The 23,968-nt window shown below is 42.5% G+C and overlaps 1 protein-coding gene across 1 annotated transcript in view; it reads left to right on the forward strand.

The window, feature by feature from the left end:
* Window positions 1–23,968, forward strand: part of USP22 (ubiquitin specific peptidase 22) — a 71,310-nt gene that overhangs the window by 23,969 nt on the left and 23,373 nt on the right. Inside the window, exons 3-7 of the mRNA XM_006876140.1 lie at window positions 8,437–8,550; window positions 11,426–11,527; window positions 12,101–12,270; window positions 17,207–17,354; window positions 22,534–22,639. Coding sequence (XP_006876202.1) covers window positions 8,437–8,550; window positions 11,426–11,527; window positions 12,101–12,270; window positions 17,207–17,354; window positions 22,534–22,639 — 640 coding nt within the window. The remainder of the gene's footprint in view (window positions 1–8,436; window positions 8,551–11,425; window positions 11,528–12,100; window positions 12,271–17,206; window positions 17,355–22,533; window positions 22,640–23,968) is intronic.

Below are 23,968 nucleotides of genomic sequence, written 5' to 3' on the forward strand. Positions count from 1 at the left end.
AGTTTCGAACCACTGACCTTAAGGTTCGCAGCCCGATTCGTAACCACTAAGCTACCAAAGCTCCTTACTCAGAGCGGTAGTTACTCTAAATACCAACAGAGAGGGAAAGAGTCTTCATATCAAGTATCAATGCTATCCCCTCTGTGCACAGGGTAGATAGAGATGGGCAACTTAGACATTGGCTACCTAAAATGAGGGCAATAAAGGCACGAAGTGACTGGCTTACAAGGTTTCACGAGGAAGTTTACTTTAAGAGTATGGGGGGAAAGAAAGATTCCCCACTGAATAGCTGTCATCTTGTCTAAATGGGTCTGGTGAAAAGAGATGGGGATAAGATTTCTAAGATTCAATAGTGAATAACTGTTATCATGACTAATCGCAACTGTCACAACTGTAAAGGTAGAAGTTTTGTTACAAAAAAAGGGGAGTGGTTTATCTTACAGTCCAGAAACAGAGGACCCTAGGACCATCAAGAGAGGAATGCGCAAACAGAATGTGGGACCTTATCCAGAGAAGCAGCAGTGCCACAGATGGAGGCAGAGATGGGGGCATGGAGAGAGGGAGTGGCTGAGTCTCTAGATTCATGGACTAGGAAGAGAGGGACTAAGTTGGTGGCCAGGAGCAGACTTGCAGAATGTGCCCTTTGAAGATATAAATTACTATATATGCCTGAGTGGGTTTTTTGTTTGTGTGTTTTTTTAAAATGTTAAAGTGGATAGAGAGAAATACTATTAACTGATGGTCCATGGAGGGGATTATAGTCAATGTAATGAAACAAGGTATATGATTTGTTGTATGTAAAACTGATGATATGCTATGTAAACTTTCTCTCAATCCACAATAAAAACCTTAAATTAAAAAATTATTAAAAAAAATAATGTGCTATAGAGACCCTACCCAGAGAAATAGTGATGCCTGAGATGGAAGCAGAGACGATGATGTCTAGAGATGGGGCGCTGGGGACTTTAGACACAGAGAAGGGAGGGGCTGCTAGATCCTCTCTGTAAAGATTTGTTCCCTCTTTTGTTTTTTCTAGCAAGTATTTCATTTTTTGGGGTGGTTATCTGGCATCCTGGTGTGGCATCTTAGGATAAACACTTGACCTCAAGGTTGGTTCGAACCACAAGGTCAGTCGTTCAGACTAACCTCATAAATCCTATATTGTGTTGCTATGAGTGAGAAGCAACTCATTGGCACTTAACAGCAACAATCGTGGTGTGGCACTGTAGGATAAGCACTGGACTGCAAACCACAAGGTTGGTGGTTCCGACTGTTCCTTGGAAACCCTATACAGGGTCACTATGTGTCAGACCAACTCGATGGCACTTAACAACAACTTAGCTTATGTAGAAGAGTCTAGTATTGTATGTTGATCTTGTACATTGCCACTTTACTGACTCCTGTTATTTCAGTTGTTTTTGTTGTTGAGTCTCTGGGACTTTCTGTATCTAAGATGAAGTCAAAAGGGGGGGGGGGAATGTTAAGATGCTTGGCTGTCTTTTGAATCTTTGTGTTTTGAATCTTGGTTTCCCTTGCATTCCATTGTAAAATCGACACTTGAGGGGGAGAGAAAGGAATAACCAGAAATACCACCATAGAACGCTTGTAAGTCCATCTTCTGCCTGTAACTGATTGGAATACCTAAAATAGGGCTAGAACTTGCCCAGTGAAGGAGACTTCCTGCGGAGCCTCTGTATTGCATAAGACCATAGGTGGAATCCTGAACCCCATTCAGTGTCTTCTGAGGTGGGAAATTTCCACTTGAAAGGAGAAGCAGACCAGCCTGGAGTGACTAGAAGAACAGAAGATACGTCTTGAAAGAAAGACTGAGAAGAAAAATAAAAAACAATAACAGCAGTCCAACTATTACAAGAAAAAGTGAGTTGCTTTCCCAGGAGACATCCAGACAAGTGGTCGGATCACTCAGGGCAAACCCCCTTCCAAGACTAAGACTCATGGGAATACACGAGCAGATTTGCAGTCTAATGGTGACCACGTTGGTCACCGATAAGGGGAAGTGAGGGAAAAACAGCAATGAAGTGGCAAGCTAAGTCCTACCACGTTCCATAGACTCCTGTGAACCCGGGTGGAGACCTGGTGGCTAGCAGTATGACAAGACATGGGGACTCCTGGGTGCAGAGTCAGTGACATAGCCACAGGGGACACGTGAAGAGTGAAGCTTCCAGCTGATAAAGAAGCAAGGGGATATGCACAAGAACACCCCCAATTGCAGATAATACCTACTTGACCTTGCTTCAATGGCTCGATGATCAAAATTCAACTTGAAGAACAAGAGGGGGAAAAAAGTTCATCTGATACAATTTGATGAAGTTTATGTGCACGTATGGATGCAGTAGCTCAAAAGAGGGAACAAATCTTTACAGAGAGGATCATTCCCACCCCCTCGGTACACAGTAGACAGGGATGGGCAACTTGGACGTTAGCTATCCAAAAATGGGGGCGGCTACAAAGGCAAGAAGTGACTAGCTTACAAGCTTTTAAGAGGGAACCTAAATCCAGAGGGCGCGGAGGAAGGTAGGATCTCCACTGAGTAGTATCCAGTGTGTCTGGACGGGGCTGATAAAAGGAGATGGGTGGGGATAGGTCTCTTGTGATATAATAATGAATAATTGCTATCAGGACTGATTGTGAGGAAATGTAAAGGTAGACGTTTTGTAGCACAAAGAGGGGAGTGGTTGACTTTGCTGTCCAGGAACAGAGGTCCCTGGCACCATCAAGGGAGAAGAGCGGAGTGTGGGATCCTTCCCAGAGAAACAGTGACACCAGAGATGGAGGCAGAGACGACATGGAGAGATGGAGAGGCTGGGAACTCTAGACCCAGAGAGGGAGAGGGGCTGTGTGCTAAAATCCCGGGGCAGGCTTGCGGGGTGTACCCTTTGGTTGGTTGATGATGCATGGAGGGGATTTTAATCACGACAGTGAAATGATATATGATAGGATGAATGTAAAGCTAATGTTCTCCCATGTAAACTGTCACATAATTCCCAATAAAACACTTTATAAATAAATAAAAGATGAAATAGAGATCTTGTCATAGTTTTTCTACAATTTGTATACTTTTTATTTCCCTATCTAGCCTTTCTAGCCTTACAGCTTTAACTAGGACTTCCAATACTCTCTTGAATAGGAGTGGAAATAAAGGGCATCCTTGTCTTGTTCCTGTTTGCAAAGGTGCTTTTGGGTTCTTTGTTCCATGTATTTTTCTGTGTTGTGTTCATTTTGTTTATGGATTGCCTTTGCTGCTGTGCTGTAGTTTTAGTGTCTACTGAATCTTTATGACTCTTTTTTTATTTTTGTGAGAAGGTTGGTTGGTTTTCTTTGGAATTGCCTTGTTATTTATTATTATCTTCCCAAGTTTACCACAATCCATTTTATCTTGGTAGTTTTCTTGGCTTCCTCTCATTTTGGAAATTTTGCAACTGCACCAGTTAGGCTTTTTTTTTTTTTTTTTTTTTTTTGCTCTGTGTATAGTTGTCATCGTATGCAGAAAATGATGGTCCTGTAGGATAAGCACTGGACTGCTGACCATAATGTCTGTGGTTCGAGCCCACCAGCTACTCCACAGGAGAAGATGAGGCTTTCTAATCCTGTGAAGATTTACGGTCTCGGAAACCCTATATAGTAGGGCTTCTATGAGTTGGCACGAACACGAGGACCTCTAGCAAAAGTGTATCAGGGTTAATTTCTGGCTGGTGCTGCCCTGTGTCTTAGTCTCAGATGGTTGAGTACCATCATTGGTTCTGTGTCCAAGGGATGCCCTTGAGAATGTTTTGTAAGCTTGGCCTGATTTTTACAAGCGCTCATGATTTCTGTTTATTTGGAAATGTCATAATTTTCCTGTCATTATTTGAGGCACAGTTTTGCTTGATTCGAATTCTTGATTGACAGGTTCTTTTTCTTTTTGGTTTTATATATATGTCTGTCATCCATTGCCTTCTTCCATGTATGTTTTCTGCTGAAAAAACAGAGGTTAGTCTTATTGGGATTTTTTTTTTTTTTTTTTTTTTACCTGATCTGCTTTCAGGATTCTTTCTATGTGTTTGGTTTTGGAAAAGTTTGATTATGATATGTCTTGGCAATTTTCCTTTAAGATATTTTATGTTTAGGGCTCATTCTACTACTTGAATGCATGTCTTCTCATCTTTTCTGACATTATGAAATTTTCTTCCAACACAACTCCTTCTTACTGCTCATGAGGCACAACTCAAAATGAAGAGAAACAGCTGTAAACATCCATTAATAATTGGAACATGGAATGCATAAAGTATTGCTGTTATGTGCCGTTGAGTTGATTCTGACCCATAGCGACCCTGGATAGGGTTTCCAAGGAGCAGCTGGTGAGCTTGAAGCGCCGACCTTGCAGTTCAAACAGTTTTGCAGTCTGGCACATTAACCCACAGTGCCACACCTGGACTCTGCATAAAGTATAAGTCTAAGAAAATTGGAAGTTGTCCAAAATGAAATGGAATGCATGAGCATCTATATCCTAGGCATTCATGAGCTGAAATGGGACTGGTAATGGCCATTTTGAATCTGACAATCAATGATTTACTATGCCGAGAATGAAAATTGGAAAAGAATGAAGCCACATTCATCATCAAAAAGAACATTTCAGGATCTGTCTTGAAGTACAACACTCTAATAGGATAATACCCATACACCTAAAAGGAAGACCAGTTAATACCACTGTTATTCAAAATTACACACAACCAGTGAGGATTAAATTAAAGAATTCTACCAACTTCTTCTGGTAGTGTAGTGGTTACGAATCGGGCTGTGAACCTTAAGGCCAGCAGTTCAAAACTGCCAGTTGTTCCATGGGAGAAAGATGAGGTGTTCTGCTCCCATAAAGATTTACAGCCTCGGAAACCCTGTACAGGGTCGCTATGGGTCGGAACCGACTCAACGGCACTTAACAACAACCAACTTCTTCAGTCTGAAATTGATCAAACATGTAATCAAGATTAATGATAATTACTGGTTATTTGAATATAAAGGTTGGAAATAAAAAGGAAGGATTAGTAGTTGGAAATATGGCTTTGGTTATAGAAATGATGCTGGAGATAGCATGATAGAATTTTACAAGACCAATGACCTCTTCATTGTAAATACCTTTTTAAAACAATGACTATCCACATGGACAGACCTCACCACATGGAATACAAAGAAATCAAATCGACTTCATCTGTGGAAAGAGATGGTGGAAAGGCACCATATCATTAGCCAAAACAAGGCCAGGGCAGACTGTGGAACAGACCATCAACTGCTCGTGTACATGTTCCAGCTGAAGTTGAAGAAAATAAGAATTAAAACAAGTCCACGAGAGCCAAAATAGGACCTTGAACATAACCCCACCTGAATTTAGAGATTATCTCAAGAACAGCTTTGATGCATTAGACACTAATGACTGAACATCAGAAAAGTTGAGAGATGACATTAAGAACGTCATACAGAAAAAAAGCAGAAGGACATTACAAAGGCAAGAAAGAAGAAAAAGACCAAAATGAGTTTCAGAAAAGACTCAAACCTGCTCTCCAGCTTAGAGATGATAAAGCAAATGGAAGAAACGAGGAGCTAAAAGAGCTGAACAGAAAGTTTCAAAAGGTAACTTGAGAAGACAAAGATACTATAATGAAATGTGCTAAGACCTGGAGTTAGAAAATCAAAAGGAAAGAACACGCTCAGCATTTCTCAAGTTGAAAGAACAGAAGAAAAAATTCAAGACTTGACTTGAAATATTGAAGATTCTATAGGCAAAATATTGAATGATGAAGAAAGCATTAAAAGAAAATGGAAGGAATACACAGTGTCACTATACTAAAAAGAAATGGTCAATGTTCAGCCATCTCAAGAGGTAGTATGTAATCAAGACCCAGTGAAACTGAAGACAAAGAAGTACAGTGTGCACTGTAGGCACTGGTGAAGAACAGGGCTCTGGGAATTGATGGAATACAAATTGAAATCTTTCAATAAACTATGTGGCACTTGAGGCACTAACTCATCTATGCCAAAAAATTTGAAAGCTGCTTGGTCAACTGACTGGAAGAGATGAGTGTTTGTGCCCATTCCAATGAGCAGTGACCCAATGGAATTCAGATATCATCAGATAATCTTGATATCTCATGCAAGTAAATTTTTGCTAAAGATAATTCAAAAATGACTGCAGCAGTACATTGACAAGGTAGCTGCCAGAGGTTCAGGCCAGATTTGGGGACGTGGAACAAGTGATATCATTGCTGATGTCAGATGGATCAAAGAATACCAGAAAGGCGTTTACCTGTGCTTTATTGACTATGCAAAGGCTTCCAATTGTGTGGGTCATGGCAAGTTATGAACAACATTGTGGAAAATGAGTATTCTGAAATGCTTAATTGTGCTCATGAGGAACTTGTGCATAGACCAATAGGTAGTTGCTCAAACAGAACAAGGGGACACTGAATGGTTTAAAATCAGGAAAGTTGGGTGCCAGGGTTGTACTCTTTCACCATGTTTATTCAGGCTATATGCTGAGCATATAATCAGAGAAAATAGGTTATATGAAGAAGAACATGACATCAGGATTGGAGGAAGCCTGTGGTGTGCAGGTGCTCGTTAACAACCTGTGATATACCTTGATTGCTGAAAGCGAAGAGGACTTACTGATGAAGATCAAAGACCATAGCCTTCAGTATGGATTGCACATCAACCTAAAGAAAACAAAAAATCTTCTCAACTGGATCAATAAATAACAATAAGATAAATGGAGAAAAGATTGAAGTTGTCAAAGACTTGATTTTGCTTGAATCCACCATTAACACTCATGAAAGCAGCAATCAAGAGATCAAATGACGTATTGCAGTGGGTAAATCTGCTGCACAAGGTCTCTTTTAAAAAAAAGTGCTGACGAGCAGATGGTCAGTTTGAGGACTAAGGTTCACCTGACCCAGACCTTGGAGTTTTCAGTAGTGTCATCTGTGTGAAACTTGGACAGTGATTATAAGTAAGACCCTGGAAGAATTGTTGCATTTGAGTTGTGGTGTTGGAGGAGAATATTGAAAGTACCATGGACTGCCAGAAGAACAAACACAACTTTATTAGAAGAATTACAACCAGAATGCTCCTGAGGAGCTAGGATGGAGAGACTTCTTCGCTCATACTTCAGCTGTTTTAACAGGAATAGACCCTGGAGAAGGATGTTATGTTTGGTGAAGTGGATGGCCAGCAGAAAAGAGAAAATCCCCGACAAGATGGATTGGCACAGTGGCAGCAGCAGTGGGCTCATGTGTAGCAACAATTGTGAGGTTGGCGCAGGACGGGGCGGTGTTTCGTTCTGTGGTGCATAAGGCTACATGTCGGTACCAACTCAGTGACACCTAATAACAACTACGTTGTGGAATTCTGGTAACACAAAAGTTACTCCCTTTGATGACATCCTATTTACTTATGCTTTACTTTTTTTAGTATTGCTATTCTGGATTCTTATTTAATGTTTCACACAGTGTCTAATTTTTCCTTCTTTTTGAATTTGTTTTTGTGTTGTTTTCCTAAATTTTTCTTGAATTGTCTGTGTTTTCCTTGATTTTTGTCCATGATTTTTTTCTTGGTGTTTATCAGCTGATCTGATCTAAGTCTTTCAAAGTTCTGTGTTGACTCCAATCTTGTATTTTGTTTGATTGTTCCTGTAGCGCTTTTCTGAATTCTTCCTTGTTTTCCTCCACCTTTCTGTTAATTGCTTGCAAGTACCTATCATTCTCCTGAATTCTTTTTCAGGTAGTTCCAATGCTTCCTTATCGTCAAAAACGTTTTCTAGCTCTATATCTTGTTCTTCCAAACTGAGAGGCTCATCTCCCGGCACTGTATCTAACAGTGTTCTGGTGCCATTCATAATATTTCAGTATTCCATATTATGGTTCTATGTGACAGTGTTCCACTATTTTTTAAGGTTTTAAGTAGCTAAGTATTTAAATTAGTCTGTCTCTCCTTCTTCGTAGTCTTCCTTAGTCTGGAAGCTCAGGTGAAAGCAGTACACCAAGGTCACCGTGCTGATACTTAAAGTACTAGTGGCATAGCTTCCAGAATCACGCTGATCAGCTGACCTAAGTCTTTCAAAGTTCTGACTCGTAGCAACCCTGCATAGGGTTTTCAAGTAGCAACTCATTGGTATTAGGTGCTTCACAAAATGTGGATCACCGTCACCTGAGCTGGCACCTCGCTAGCAGGGAAGTGAATACTCTCGACTGCTCGAGGTAAGTGTTCTAGAGCAAGAGAATGCCTTCACTAGCAGCTGGATGACTAAGAGCTGGGAAATGGGGCGTGCAGTGGAAGGTTCACAGACCTGACCAGCATTGTGTTGTGCAGTGTTACCTTCTAATTTCCAGTCAGCTGTTGTCTCACACCCTCACTCCCCTCTCTTTTTTCCCTCCTCTCTCTTTACAGCCATAGACCTTGTGCATGGAGGCATATACTGCTTTTTGTGTCAGGACTACATTTATGACAAAGACATGGAGATAATTGCCAAAGAGGAACAGCGGAAAGCATGGAAAATACAAGGTCTGGTTTTCCTTCTGTTTGTCGTCCTGATTTTTGTCTTAAGCCTACAGTCCCCTTGGGACTGTTAAAAGCAAGCATTCAAGGAAAGGTCAGTATCTCAGGAGACTTGTGCAGGTTGGAAGGTGTTTGTAGGTTAGACTATAATTCGGTAGGAGGAGGCCCCACAGGAACCTGCTGCTCCTGTTGTTAAGTTGGTTCCAACTGTTAGCGACCCTGTACAGGGTTTCCAAGGAGTGGCTGGTGAGCTTGAACTGCCAACATTGTAGTTTAAACTGACTTTGCTGCCCTGCACATTAGCCCACAGCACCACCCCAGAACTCCAAGCAGATATGGTGAATGCCAGCAGAGATGCAAGTGCACTTTCTCGGTGAGCTCTCCCTGTGTCTAGTGGGGCTGGGCCTCATCTGGTAAAGACACCTCTTCATGCTGGGCTGTGTCCCCCTTACAGAAGGGCCTGCACCACAGTTTGTGTGCTTCATTTGAGAACAGATTTGCAGCTGAACCAAACAACCCCGCAAGGTCACACCTATCTGGTAATCCAGAGGTATATCCCTAAACAGTGTTTGAGCCTCAGCTCTCCAGTATCCCAGTCTCTCACACTAATATAATACACATACCCACATACCTCCCCAGAGTCTCAACCACTTTTCTTCTGAAGACTTAACTGGGTTATGTAAATCTGTGTCAACATAGTCAAATTGCCCTGTGGAACATGGAGCCATCTCTGATGGTTTAGATTTTTGTAATCTTGACAAGTGTCTTTGTAGTTACAGCCCTGTATTAATTTCCCAGGGCTGCTATGGCAAAACACCACAAGCTTGGGGAATTAAAAGGAACTCGTTGGTGCATCAGTAGTTAAGTTGGCTGTGAACTACAAAGATGTGGTTTGAATCTCCCAGCTGCTCTGCAGGGGAAAGTCATGGCAGTCTGCTTCAGTAAAGAAACCCAATAGGGCACTTTAGGATAAGCACTGGGCTGCAAACTCTAAGGTTGGCAGTTCAAACCCTCCAGACACTCCTTGGGAACCCTATACAAGGTCACTCTGAGTCAGAACTGGTTCTGGCACTTAACAGCAATAACAGCGTCCTGTCCTAAAGGGTTGCTGCAAGTAGGAATCCATTCAGTGGCAATGGGTTTTTAACTGCCTCATCGTTCTGGAGGCTAGAAGCCTGAAATCAGGGTGTCGGCTATCTGGATTGAAGCTCTGAGGGAGAACCTGTTCTAGGTCACTCCGAGTTTCTGGTGGCTCCAGATAGATCTTGGTTTGTGTCTGTCTGCATTTGCCCCAACCGGACAGGATTAAGATCCACCCTATTCCACTGTGACTTCATCTTTATTGATGACATCTCCAGAGATCCTGTTTTTTAAAACAATCATGCTTACAGGTACCAGGGTTAGTATTTCAGTGTCTCTTTTTTGGGGACACAGATTCACTTCATAACAGTTCTTAGTGTACCAAACTGATTACTCACTGGCTGTCTTTTTCTCTGAGTGTTACATAAGCTCTTTAGTGGTTAATGGAGAGTTTGAGATAACACAAAAATACTATGCAAACATTATCTTTTATTTCTCATTTTGGTTTCCTTTTTTTTTTAAGTTCCAACAAATGTTCATTGCCAGTATACAATGACGATAATAGATGGAGATAGCCAGTGGACAGATGAGTATTTCTGCAGTGGTAAGACAAGAAAGCGCTGCTAGTCTGCCTATGAAGAGCACACGTCAATCTAGCATATGTTTAGCAGATTCTGCCTCTATTGTTCTGCATCAGAAACAACCCGTTTTTGAGAAAGGAAGATGACAGATAGATCCTCTCAGTGATCAGAATGATCTGTGTAGATCAGGTTTCTTCTGGAGAACAATCTGTTTGACTTCTATTACCTGTTCGTCTCTCCCTCAGAAAATGTAAGAACATTGTAATTTAGTATGTGATTTCTTTGTGCAGGACCAGGGTTGAGAAACACACAACACAGAAGAAAATGTAGAAAATGCTTCTAAAATCATTTCACAGTTCTGCCTGTCAGCATCATGCTATCTCCTTGAAGTTTATTATTTAGCAGAAATTTTAGATAGTGAAAAACGCAGGATATATATTTGTATGAAATATGCTTATCAGCACTTAAATCTTCATTGTCTTTGGTTTGAATCTTGCATGGGACATAGCTACTCGGTAAGTTGGATATACTTCGGTTTGCTAAAAAGTCCAGTTTCTCATTCACCCCAGAGTCCTTCATCTGAGCTGATGAATATTTCCCTCTCTTTACCCAAGGACCATGGAGTCCTGGTGTGGCGCTGCGGGTTAATGCACCAGACTGCAAAGCCATTTGAACTGCAAGATCGGTGGTTCAAACTCACCAGCTGCTCCTCGGAAACCCTGTAGAGGGTGGCTATGGGTTGGAACCGACTCAACGGCACTTAACAAAACCAAGGACCATGGTTGTTGTTGCTGTTAAGTGCCATTGAGTCAATTCCAACTAAGAGCGACCCTCTATAGGGTTTCCAAGGAGCAGCTGGTGGATTTGAACTGCTGACATTGTGGTCAGGAGTTAATTGCTACCCTACAGTATAACACCAGCACCCCACTGGATGGTGGGGGAAACACCATAGTGGCATTAGTGTTAGAAATGGCTTCAGTTGGAAGTTCTGTTTTCCTTCTTTATATGAAAATGAAGCTTTTCACAGTACATTCCCTAAAAGAAACTCCTGCGAGTATTCTTAGCCATCTTTGGTGTTGAAGGGTTTTAGAAAAATTGAGTATTAGGGACTTCTGTCTTTGAAATACAACCTGATAGGTAATGTATCCTCATAATTTTTATTTATGAACCAATGATGCAAGGTTTCTAACAGCACTTGGAACTGTCTTTGGTCTTCTTAGGTGTTGGGGAGAAATTTTCAACTTGGGAACCAACCAAACGGGAGCTTGAACTGCTGAAGCATAATCCAAAGAGACGAAAGATCACCTCTAACTGCACCATAGGTAAGTGGAGGGTCTGCCCACTCTTCTGACCAATGAGCTGGGCTGACTCCTTGGAGCTACGAGTAAATGTGGACGTGTGGTTTTCATAGCTCAGTGAGCATCTGCTTTAGCCCCTGCATTACCATACCTGCTAGATGGTAGGACTCAGCTGCCTTTGGCCTTGCTGAAGCTGGATGCAGGGGGGCCTGGGAAAGATGCACAGAAAGATCCTTGGAGGCATGTGGAATGTTCATCAGTTTTCTAAGGCTTGAAGTCTTAGAGAAGCATTGTAGAAAATAATTTTAAAGTTTTTATTATTTCTTAAAAGCTGGCTGTTACTAAAGAAAATCTCTGGATAATTCTGCCCAAAACATAGGAAGCCACAATAGTGGTGAATATTCATCAGTACAGTTTGTATCAAGGTAGCAGAAATCTTAGAACAGACAATTGTGTTTCTTGCTCTCTCTTGTTTGTTGAATGAATGCATAACAGCTAGCGGTGGAGCCCATGCAGGTAAACACCACCGCTGGGACTGAGCAGTACATAGTGCCTGGTGCACAGATAACCTTGCTCTCCCTTCCTGCTCCTTCCTAGGCCTGCGAGGGCTCATCAACCTGGGCAACACGTGCTTCATGAACTGCATTGTGCAAGCACTCACCCACACGCCGCTCCTGCGAGACTTCTTCCTCTCTGACCGGCACAAGTGTGAGATGCAGAGCCCCAACTCATGTCTGGTCTGCGAGATGTCCTCACTCTTCCAGGAGGTGCAGTGCTGGCCCCTCAAGGAGCCTTTTCTGCAACCATTGATTTCCTTTATTGCCATTTTAAAAAATGAAAGAAGGTAGACAAAGTGTTGGGGTTCACCTTCCACCCAAGAGACCCGGACTCAATTCCTGGCCAGTGCACCTCCTGTGCAGCTACCGTCCATCGTCACTGGAGACTTGCACATTAACCATGATGTCGAACAGGTTTCAGCCAAGCTTCCACACTAAGAGTAGAAAGAACTGCCTGACAATCTACTTCTGAAGATCAGCCAGTGAAGACCCTGTGAATCCCAGTGGTCCAATCCCATTGTTCACAGGGTCTCCCGAGTCAGGGGCCAATTAGATGGCAGCTAACAGCACAGTAGTTAGTACGTGCAGTCATTACTGATGACAGCATATTGTCAAAAGAAATTGTTAAGAGAGTTTGGGTATCGTTTTTAGGGGCACACCGCTGACTGGTATGAAAGATGCAGAGGCCTTTTGCATGTGTAACTGGTGGACGGCACTGGGGTCTGAGCCATGTACAGCTCCCTGTGTCCTCTGCCTATTCACCCTGCATGGGATGGAAGGACGACCTCAGTATAGACATGCCTATGTCTCCTCTGGCTTTATTTCCTAGGAAAGTGGAGTATCCTTTGTAGCCAGACCTCTCTTACGGCGCTTCATATCTACTTCAGTAGGGGCCACCAGAAAGCCTCCATCCTTTATCCCACCCCCCTTCCCCTTGGCTAGAATATCAGGTTCTGTACTGTGATCTACCTGCCTCAGTGTTGGTAGCTCCCTACCAACCATGACAGTGTAACAGGACTCCAGTCTGAGGTCAGATGAGGTAAGGTGTGCTCTGGCTAGAGCCTCAATACTTCTGCTCTCTGACCTTGGACAAGGTTCTCAGAACTGCAGTAACTAACTCAGGGAGGGACCTGTCCTACAAGTAGCCGAGAGACTCCAAATGTACATCAAGGTGTCTGGTATTGTTATGTGTGATCGAGTTGGTTCCAGCTCAGTGAACTTATGCACAACAGAGTAAAACAGTGCCTGGTCGTGTGCCATCTTGATAATTGTTGTTACACTCGAGCCCATTGCTGCTGCCATTGTACCAGTCCATCTTATTGAGGGTCTTGCTCTTTTTCACTATCCTTCCACTTTACCAAGCATGATGTACTTCTCCAGGGACTGGCCCCTTCTGTTTGACGTATGAGAGACACAGTCTGTCATAGGACTTGGCAAGTGGCAATGGTTAGTGAATGAAGTTTTCTCGAAACAACCATAACCCCGCATTTACATATGGGGCAGTGGCTGCTTTTCTGCTACAGTGGCAGAGTTGAATGGTAGTTGTTAAGTAGTTAGAACAGAGCCCTGTGGCCTGCAAAGCCAAAAATACCTCCTTTCTGGTCCTTTTGAGAATATCTGTCAAGCTCTGGTCTAACTGAACTTGTGTTTGAAGTGCCTTACAGCATATGACTACTTTGTCTCATTCAGGCATAGCACTCCAGTGCTTATCTTATAGTGTCACTCCAGAACTCGTTGTTGTTGTTATGTGCCGTGGAGTCGGTCCCGACACACAGCGACCCTGTACAGGGTTTCCGAGAACGCCTCATCTTTCTCCCGCGGAACAGCTGGCAGTTTCAAACTGCAGACCTTGCGGCTCACACCGCGCTTCGTAACCACTACGCTACCAGAGCTCCTTGTTGTTTGTTGCTATGTGCCGTGGAGTCGGTTCTGACTCATAGCGACCCTGCACAGGGTTTCTGAGGCTGTAAATCTTTACGGGAGCAGAACACCTCATCTTTGTCCCATGGAACCGCTGGTATTTTTGAACTGCTGACCGTGTGATTCGCAGCCTGATTCGTAACCACTACGCTACCAAAGCTCCTTAGCAAGTCATAATTCTTAAAGTAGACTTAGATATGTCCTCGTGTGGCACTGAGGTTAAGCGCTAGACTGCTATGCCTGAATGAGACTGGCTGCCTGGACAAGACAGGCTGGACTAGAGTGGGAGGAAGAGAGTATGCAGGGGAGGAACCCATAGGGGTTAGGAGTTTACGTCATTACCACCATAATCCAGCTACAGAGCAGTTCCATCATCCCGATGGTTCTTCGTGCCATCCTCTGAAGCTAATGTTTCTCTCCCCAACCCCAACAACCACACATCTGTCTTCTGTTTCTACAGTGTCCATTTCCAAATGCCTCACAAATGCGATTACACAGCATCTGGTCTTGGCCATCTGGCATTTGGGGTTCATCCTTATCTGTCAGTAATTTGCTGCCTTGTGTTCTGTGTGGTGGTCCATTATGTGGAGGCTTATTTATCCATTCGCAGTTGGAAGACATTTGGTTGTTTCCTTGTGTTTAGAGAAACTGTATAAAATATCAGTAGACATTGTGTCCAGGTTTTTGCATAGACAAAAGTAGGTCTCCCATATCTGTTTATTTAGGCCGTACATTTCTCTCCATGTTCTGTGGTGGTTGTTGTTAGGTGCCATCAAGTCGGCACCGACTCATAATGACCCTGTGCACAACAGAACGAAGCACTGCCTGGTCGTGAGCTAACCTCACTATTGTTGCCACACTTGAACCCATTGATGCTGCCATTTTGCCAATCCATGTCACTGGGGGTCTTCCTCTTTTTCTCTGACCCTCCACCTTACCAAACATGATATCCTTCTCCAGCAACTGGCCCCTCCTGACAATATGTCCTAAGTATGAGAGACAAAGTTTAGCCATCCTGGCCCCCAAGGAGCACTCTGGCTGTACTTCTTCCAACACGGATCTGTTGGTTCTTTTGGCAGCCCATGGCACTTTCAGTATTCTCCTCCAACACCATAACTCAAATGCATCAATTCTTCCATGGTCGTACTTACTCACTGTCCAGATTTTGCATGCATATGAGGTTATTGAAAATGCCATGGCTTGGGTCAGGCGCACCTTAGTCCTCAAGCTGACATCTTTGCTCTTCAGTACTTTAAAAAGGTCTTGTGCAGCAGATTTGCCTAATGCAATACATCCTTTGATTTCTTGACTGCTGCTTCTATGAATGTTGATGGTTGATCCAAGAAAAATGAAGTCTTTGACAACTTCAATCTTTTCTCTGTTGATAAGAATGTTGTTTACTGGTCCAGTGGTGAGGATTTTTGTATTCTGTACATTGAGATGTAATCTATACTGAAGGCTGTGCTCTTTGTGGTATACAGTATCAAAAGCTTGCATGAGATTTGTTATTTTTATCCCTAAGTATTCCATGTTTTTAAACCGATTGTATTTCTAGGTTTAATTTCAGTTTTTAATTGTTCGTTGCAAGTATTTAGAAATGCAGTTATTGTTTGTGTACTTCAGGCTCTCCTTCCTTATTCCCTGTTGATCTCCTTTTCTGTTATCTGTTAACCAAGAAACCAAATGAAACGTTTTGCCACCTAATTTATTCTGACTCATAGTTTCCAAAGCTGTAAATCTTCATGGGAGCAGAAAGCCCCTTTGTTTCCTTGGGGAGCGACTGATGGGTTTGAATTGCTCACTTAGTAGTTAGCAGTCCAGTGCTTATACTACAGTGCCAGCAAGATTCTTAATTGTTTTCTGTAAATGAGCATGTCCCTTTTCATCTGTTCTTTTTTCAGTACTAGTATAGCCCTAGTCATGGGGTGGCAGTGTCAGGTAAGCACTGGACTACAAGATCATGTTGAACTGCATGGTAGGCAGTTCGAACCCACCAGCTGCTCCTCAGGAACTCTCCATAGAGTCCCTACGAGTCAGAACCAACTCAATGGCAGTAAACAACAAACATAGTTAAGAGTTTGGTTTTTCTTGCTTCCTTGCCCACCTCATTCTGCTTCCTTGTAAACAACTGCCAAGTAGGAGGAAGTGGATGAGTTTTGTTGTCTGTGTGTAAGCCCTTTTGGAACTTTGAAATAAAGGGAATCTCGTTGTTAGATGCCGTCGAGTGGATTCTGACTCATAGTGACCCTCTGCACAACAGAAGGAAACTGCCCAGCCCTGTGCCATCCTCATGGTTGTTTTCTTTGAGCTAATTTCTGCCAGCAACATGCCATCTCACTGGGGGTCTTCCTCTTTTTTGCTGACCCTCATTATTATCATCCTTAGAAGCCAGGATGACCAAACTTTGTCTCCTGTACTTTGGACATATTATTAGGAGAAGGATACCGTGTTTGGTGAAGTGGAAGGTCGGAGAAAAAGAGGAAGACCCCCAGTGAGATGGACTAGCACAGTGGAAGCAGTGATGGGCTTAGGAATGACAATGATTGTGAAGATGGCCAGGACCGGGCAGTGTTTCGTTCTGTTATGAGTCCACGTGTGCTGGCAGACATGGGTCAGAGTTTAGCTAATGCTTTGAGTAAGCTAATGTTGGGCAAGTCAGATTTTTATTTACTTGTGGTCTCATTGTTGTTAAGTGCTGGTAAGTCAATTCTGATTCATAGCTACTTTGAATGAGGTTTGTGCGGAACGGCTGTTGGGTTTGAACTGCCAACCTTGAAGTTAGCAGTCCAGCATTTAAATCCTACAGTGCCATACTAGGACTCATTAGCAAGTCATAATTTAAAATTTAGACTTATCTATGTCCTGGTATGGCGCTGTAGGATAAGAACTGGACAGCTAACCGCAAGATCGGTGATTCAAACCCACCACCTACCCTTCGACAGGGCTGTTATGAGTCAGAACCGACTCTATGGCACGTACCAACAACAAATGGGGAGAGACCATATGTAGACTCAAAAAATCCAGTGAGTCAAAATAAAAATAGTTTATGGAGAGAAGAGAAAATTAAATCTGTATCAAAATCTAGCCATAGTTAGTTCCAGGCAGCTGTTAAAAATGTTTATGTGTATGTATGTATATTTTATCTCATGTGTTTGTGTTCACATTATACCTTGGTCAGTGACGAGTGTTTTCCTCCATCTGTCTTTTTCAATGTCTCTTGGAGCAGTTTTATTCCGGACACCGGTCCCCCCACATTCCTTATAAGCTCCTGCACCTGGTGTGGACACACGCACGACACCTGGCAGGGTATGAGCAGCAGGATGCACACGAGTTCCTCATCGCGGCGCTGGATGTCCTCCATAGGCACTGCAAAGGTGGGCCTGGACCTTTCCCTGCGCGTGGGATGCAGTGGGGAGCGTGCGTCAGGCCCTCGGAGGGGACTTGTGACCGATTCTATTTGGCCAGTGTTCCCTTAAATTCACATCTTTTAACAGGAAAGTCGTATTTGTTGTTTTATATTTTGTTGTTGCTGAGTGTCGTCAGGTAGTTTTGACTCGGTGACCCTGTATAGGGTTTCCAAGGAGCAGCGTTCAAACCAGCCTTGTGGTTCAGTGTTTATCCTACAGTGCTACCGCAGGACGCCAAAACTTTACATAGCAGGCTTTTACAACCTTTATGTGAGATTCTTGTACGGGCACTGGGCTGCTTCGCAAGCTGTCTATAGCAACTTCAGTTACAAATGAAAAGCAACCTGAACTTGAAGTACAGTGACTTGTTTTTGATAACTGAAAGTATGTAATAGAAATTAAAAGCAGAAAAGAAAATTATGAGAGAATGTTCTTTAAAAAATTACTCTTCCAAGCACTTGAGAATCATTTCAGGAACTTCTGTAACTAGCAGAACTCCATTTCAAAGGCATTTCTTTGAAGACACATTGCTGTTAAATGTTCATATAACAAAAAATGATGAGACCACTGTGATGTGCTTCTTTGGCATCTCTCCATTTGAAAGGCCTGAAAAAGGAAAGTGAGAGTCTTCTAGTTAGAAACATCAGGATGGTTAGCTTTCAGTGGGTGGGATGATCACGTAGCCAGGCCCAGAATGCACTGGGTTATCTGGTGGTGGTTTATGTGATTGTGACCTTCAGGACATCCTGCAGTTCCTTTTTTGAATCTTCTAGGATATACAACAGTAAGTCAAGAAGTTTTGCTTTTAAAAGCAAAAAAAAAATCATACATGCACAGGTTTATTCCAAATAAAATGTGTTTAAACATGTCTTTGCAAACATGGCAGCAGACATCTCAGTAATATACTTGTCTTAGTCTTGTTAGGATGCTGTTAAAAACAAAAAGGTGCAGTCAAAACAGTGGTTTCCAAGTGAGTCTGCTTGGCCCATGAGCACCGAAGACTATGGCACCTGTTTTTTGGGGTTCCCAAGGAGTAATCATGATAGATTGTCTTCATTGACACACAGGGTAGTCACAGAGTTATGAAGACAATGGAAAACTACCTCTGGGAGGAAAAGGCCCAGAAAGTTACCCTGAGTAATACCTTCCATCCCAGCAATGCACCTGCTCACTCTTTGAGGTTAGCAAGGACTGTCCTATGAGTATTTTGTTGATAAACTTGTCCCCATCAACCAATAGCCCTGATCTTGCCCCTTAAGACTTCTTTTTGGTCCTAAAACGCAAAGAACATCTAAGAGAAACAAAATTTCAGTTCCTCCAGGATGCCAAACCATTTTGGCATGGTGTAAAAAGATGAGCACAGAATTCTTTAGGGGGAGGTGTTACTGTTGTTGATTGCTGTTGAGTCAGTTCCGACTCAAAGAGACCCCTATAGTATTTCCAAGGAGCAACTAGTGGATTTGAATGGCCAACCTTGTGGTTCAGTGTCCAGTGCTGATCTTACAGCACCACACGAGAAGTCTAAGGAGAGAATTAGAGCTATAGAAAACCACCTTTAGAAATGTATAGATCTAGCTTTTTTCCCCTTTTGTTGCCATTACTGAAGTGACAGTGGCCAAAAGGCATTTCAGTACACCTTCCATCATTTGTAGGATGATGTCGTCCCTCTTTTCATGGAACTAAGCAAAAATACAGTGTTTGATCCATGCCCATCTAAAAGGATGATGAAGTTCAGGATGTGCAAGGACAGTACACAGGTTAGCATTGTCAGAGTAGTTTAAGTGTACAGGAAGAAATGTCTTCTACATTGAACGAGTGCAGCAAGATAAAGCTAATGGCACAACTGTCCTTGTGAGCAATCAATCACCTCAGCAAGGTGGTGACCATAAGGCTAAACTGGACAGGACTGCAAAAAGATCCTCAAACGTAAAGCCAAATCTCACCAGGTAGGGAAGGGCATATATAAGAAAGGAACAACTGAGAAGATGTAGGAGTAAACTAATCTTGTGTACAGTTTCTATTAAAAACCGTGAAAATGTCAACTCAACTAGAAGAAGAAAAAAAGACTAATCTGATACAATTTGATGAACTTTATCTACACCTATGGGTGCAGTAGCTCAAAAGAGGGAACAGATCTTTACAGCGAGGATCATTCTCACCCCCTCGATACATAGGGTAAATGGGGATGGGCAACTTGGACATTGGGTACCCAAAATGGGGGCAAGGGCGACCTACAAAGGCAAGAAGTGACTGGCTTACAAGCTTTTAAGAGGGAGCCTAGATCCTGAGGGTGTGAAGGAAGATAGAATCTCCACTGAGTAGTATCCAATCTGTCTGGGCAGGGCTAATGAAAAGAGATGGGGATAGCATTCATGTGGTACAATAGTGAATAATTACTATCAGGACTGACTGTGAGGGTTAGAACTGTAAAGGTAGACGTTTTGTAGCAAAAGGAAGCGGTTGACTTTGCAGTTCAGTTGTGGAAGGCCCTGGGACCATCAAGAGAGAAGAATAGAGTGTGGAACCCTACCCAGAGAAACAGTGACACCAGAGATAGAGGCTGGAGGCAGAGATGCCAATGTGGGAGATGGAGCGGCTGGGGACTCTAGACCCAGAAAGGGAGAGGGGCTGTGTGCTGATGACCCGGGGGGGCAGGCTTGTTAGAGTATACCCTTTGGTTGATTGATAATGCATGGAGGGGATTGTAACCATGGCAAAATAATGATATACGATAGGATGAATGTAAAGCTAATGGTCTCCCATATAAAGTATCACATAATTCACAATAATAGAACATTAAAAAAAAGTCAAAATGAAAAAACAGATGTATGTAGATGTAGGATTTGTTAAGAAACAATAGCTTCACATTTTTATATGTTTGTTTAATAAAATGTCTGATTTTTTACCACCATTCCTCTATCACTTGGTTGTACTCTGGTGGCTTGTGTGTTGCTGTGATGCTGGAAACTATGCCACCAGTATTTTCAATGCAAGCAGGGTCACCCTTGGTGGACAGTTTGAGCTCTGACGACACTAGGAAGAAGGAGAGGCAGACCACTTGTGAATGGTTAGCCACTGAAAACTGTATTATGAGTAGTAGTGGAACACTGACAGATACAATGCCAGAAGATGGAAAGACACTCAAAATACATGTCCCCTCAAAATGATCTTAATGACCTGGACAGAGCAAAGCTTTTTGGACCTTTATTTGGTGATGGGGCACAACTCAAAATGAGAAGAAACAACTGCAAGCATCCATTAATAATCAGAATGTGGAAAATTGGAAGTTATCAAACATCAAATGGAATATATAAGGGTCAATAATCCCTAGGCATTATGAGTTAAAATGGACTAGTATTGGCCATTTTGTTTAGACAAATCAAATGCTTTACACGATAGGAATGACGAAGAGGAATGGTGCCACGCATACATTATCCAAAAGACCATTTCAAGATCTTGATGTGTACTGCTGTCTGTGAGGGCATAAATTCAACTTTATGTACCAACCACTAAAGCCAGTGATGATGAAATTGAAAAATTCTGACTTTTTCAGTCAAATTGTTAAAAAGTGTAACCAAGATGCATTAATAATCACTGGTGATTGGAGCGTGAAAGTTGGAAATGAAGAGGAAGGTTCTGAGGTTGGAAAAAATATGACCTTGGTGATAGAAATAATGCTGGAGAGTATATGATAAAATTTTGCAAGACCAGTGACTTCTTTGATGATACGTTGTAGGTAGGTAGTAGAGCCACACACGCTACCCCGATTCTCCAGTGAAATTAAAGTTGTATAGAATATATAAACACATTTTGCAGTATGTTGTGTTTAGCTGCTATTGTCATCCTCTTAGTTGTGGTGACCACATGTGTTACAGAGTAGAAATGGTCAACAGCATTTTCTTGAGTGTAATCTTTACCGAAGCAGATTTTTGCATGGAGTTATGGGTAGATTTGAACTACCAACCTTCAGATTGGCAACTGGTAGCAAACCACTTGTACTATCCAGGCTCTCCTGTATATTGCATTATAATACAGTATATATTACAGATACATAGCTTATATTCTGTTACTTAAATTTATATTCAGATATCAACACATATATTGAAATAGAACTTGCGTTGAACTAGAGAGAGTGGGTAAGTACTTCTCTAGATACAATTGACTTACAAATCTGAGCTCTTCTCCTGAAGTTCATGAATGGAGGAGCTGGTGAGCATAGTGCGTGCTTGGGTAATAACTGAATTGGAGTTGTGCGATGCTGCTTTCAGAAGTCAGGAAAGCCAATATTAAACTACCACTGTGGGGCTGTGGGATAAGCATTGGGCTGCTAACCACATGGTTGGCAGTTCAAACCCAGCAAAGGAGAAAGATGAGATGGTGTGCTTCCGTAAAGATTCATAGTCTCAAATCCTGTGTAGGTGCACTTTGAATTGACACCAACTCTGTGGCAGTGGGTTAAGTTTGGGTAGCTAGTGCAAGCAGAAAGAAGCCGACTTCCCAGGAGGATTAGACCTATAACATACTGTGATAGCATACTGGAAAACATTGAATTATTCATCTGAAAAGGGGATCAGTAGCTCTCCTGTTACTAGGTGTTAGATGTACTTTGTTGTCTTGATGGAAGTTAAGGAGATCATCTTGTGTTATTAAGTGCCGTTGAGTCAGTTGTGACTCATAGTGACCCTGTACCAGGTTTCCATGGAGTGGCTGATGAGTTTGAACCGCCAACCTTGTGGTTTTAGCCCACATACCAGAACTCCTTAAGGACCTTATCTTAGGAAATTTAAAATCTTAGGTACTATGATTTCTCATTGAACTAGAGATGAGTTGGCACCCAGCACCCACTACTAGTTTTTCTGTTTAAAGGGCAAATACCACATGGTGGTCAGCCTTGCTGGGTTGTTGTTGTTGTTGTTGTTAAGTGCCGTTGAGTCGGTTCCGACCCATAGCGACCCTGTACAGGGTTTCCGAGGGTGTAAATCTTTACGGGAGTAGAAAGCCTCATCTTTCTCCCGCGGAGCAGCTGGTAGTTTCGAACCACTGACCTTAAGGTTCACAGCCCGATTCGTAAGGGTAAGCGTCTCTAATATGTGGCAAAAAGCTGCAGTCTCCTCTGGACTCAGGTCATTTGTTGTCCTCTTCCTAGGTGACGATAACGGGAAAAAAGCCAACAACCCCAACCACTGCAACTGCATCATCGACCAGATTTTCACAGGTGGGCTGCAGTCGGACGTCACCTGCCAGGTCTGCCAGTAAGTATAGTAGGTGTCCTCTGGAATGCCCAAGACTGTCGAGGCTAGGCCAACAGTCCTGCATACTGGCTTCTTGTCCTGTCCGTGTGACTGTTTCCACAAGGACATTAGCTTGTCAAACTTCACTTTCCAGCCACCTACAAAAATTGTGATACCAGAAGTTTTTAGATTATCCTCTTAGAGCTCTGGTACAAGAGACACCAGAGCATTGGACAGATAAGCTAAGTGCTGAAGATTGTCTGACATGGGCTCAAGGCAGTTGTGAGGCCTCTTTCTTACTGTCGTTGGCTAGCCATGTTTTATTGGAAGCTTCCTTCCACATTTCTCTGCTGCCTTCAAGGACTAGAACACAGGATCAAGCTTTTCCACATCTCCTCACATTTGGCAAGTTTTAGAGAATGCAGGACCTAGCCTTTATTAATGAGAGCTTTAGAAGCCCGCGTCCCGCCCCCCCCTTATTTTTTTAATGACATGTTGATAATTGTTATGTTTTGGAGCTTTTTGAAGTAAAGTACACTTAATAACTGCGAAGTGTTAAGATAAGCACTTGATCACAAGGTTGGTTTAAATGGCAAGGTTGGCAGTTCAAACTCACCAGTTCCTCGGAACCGACTCAATGGCACTTAACAACATCAACTTTTATATAGGAGACCTTGTGTGTTGCTATAGCATAAGCACTGCATAGTTAGCAGTTCAAAACACATCAGCCATTCCCTGGAAACCCTACACAAACTTGTTTTGAGCCAGAACCAACTCTGTGGCACTTAACAATAATACAGTTTTTAAAAAACTTTCTATTGTGTATTGAGTGTATGTTTATAGAGCAGATCATCAGTTTCATATTCAACCAGTCATATACTTTGCTTCATTACAATGATTGCAATCCACTCCACATACCAACATTTAACAGTATTTACCTTATTTCACTTTAACTCTTATATTCCTCCAGTTTCTCCCGCTACCTTCATTTTTCCTTTTTGACCTCCCTCTTTTTGCCCTTTCATCCATGTTAGCATGTGTCTACTCTATAACCGATGAATAATTTCTCCCACCATCACCCCCTCCGTAAACATCGTAGATCATTTCTTTAATCAAGAAAACCTTTTCTTTAAATTTTTACAACATTGATCTCATACCATATTTATAGTTTGTGATTGACTAATTTCCCTCACCATATAAAGGAGCTCTGGTAGCATAGTGGTTACGAATCGGGCTGCGAACCTTAAGGTCAGTAGTTCGAAACTACCAGCCGCTCCACGGGAGAAAGATGAGGCTTTCTACTCCCGTAAGGATTTACACCCTCGGAAACCCTGTACAGGGTCGCTATGG

This window comes from Chrysochloris asiatica, unplaced genomic scaffold (genome assembly GCF_000296735.1).
Source record: "Chrysochloris asiatica unplaced genomic scaffold, ChrAsi1.0 scaffold00356, whole genome shotgun sequence".
In the NCBI taxonomy this organism is placed as follows: Eukaryota; Metazoa; Chordata; class Mammalia; order Afrosoricida; family Chrysochloridae; genus Chrysochloris; species Chrysochloris asiatica.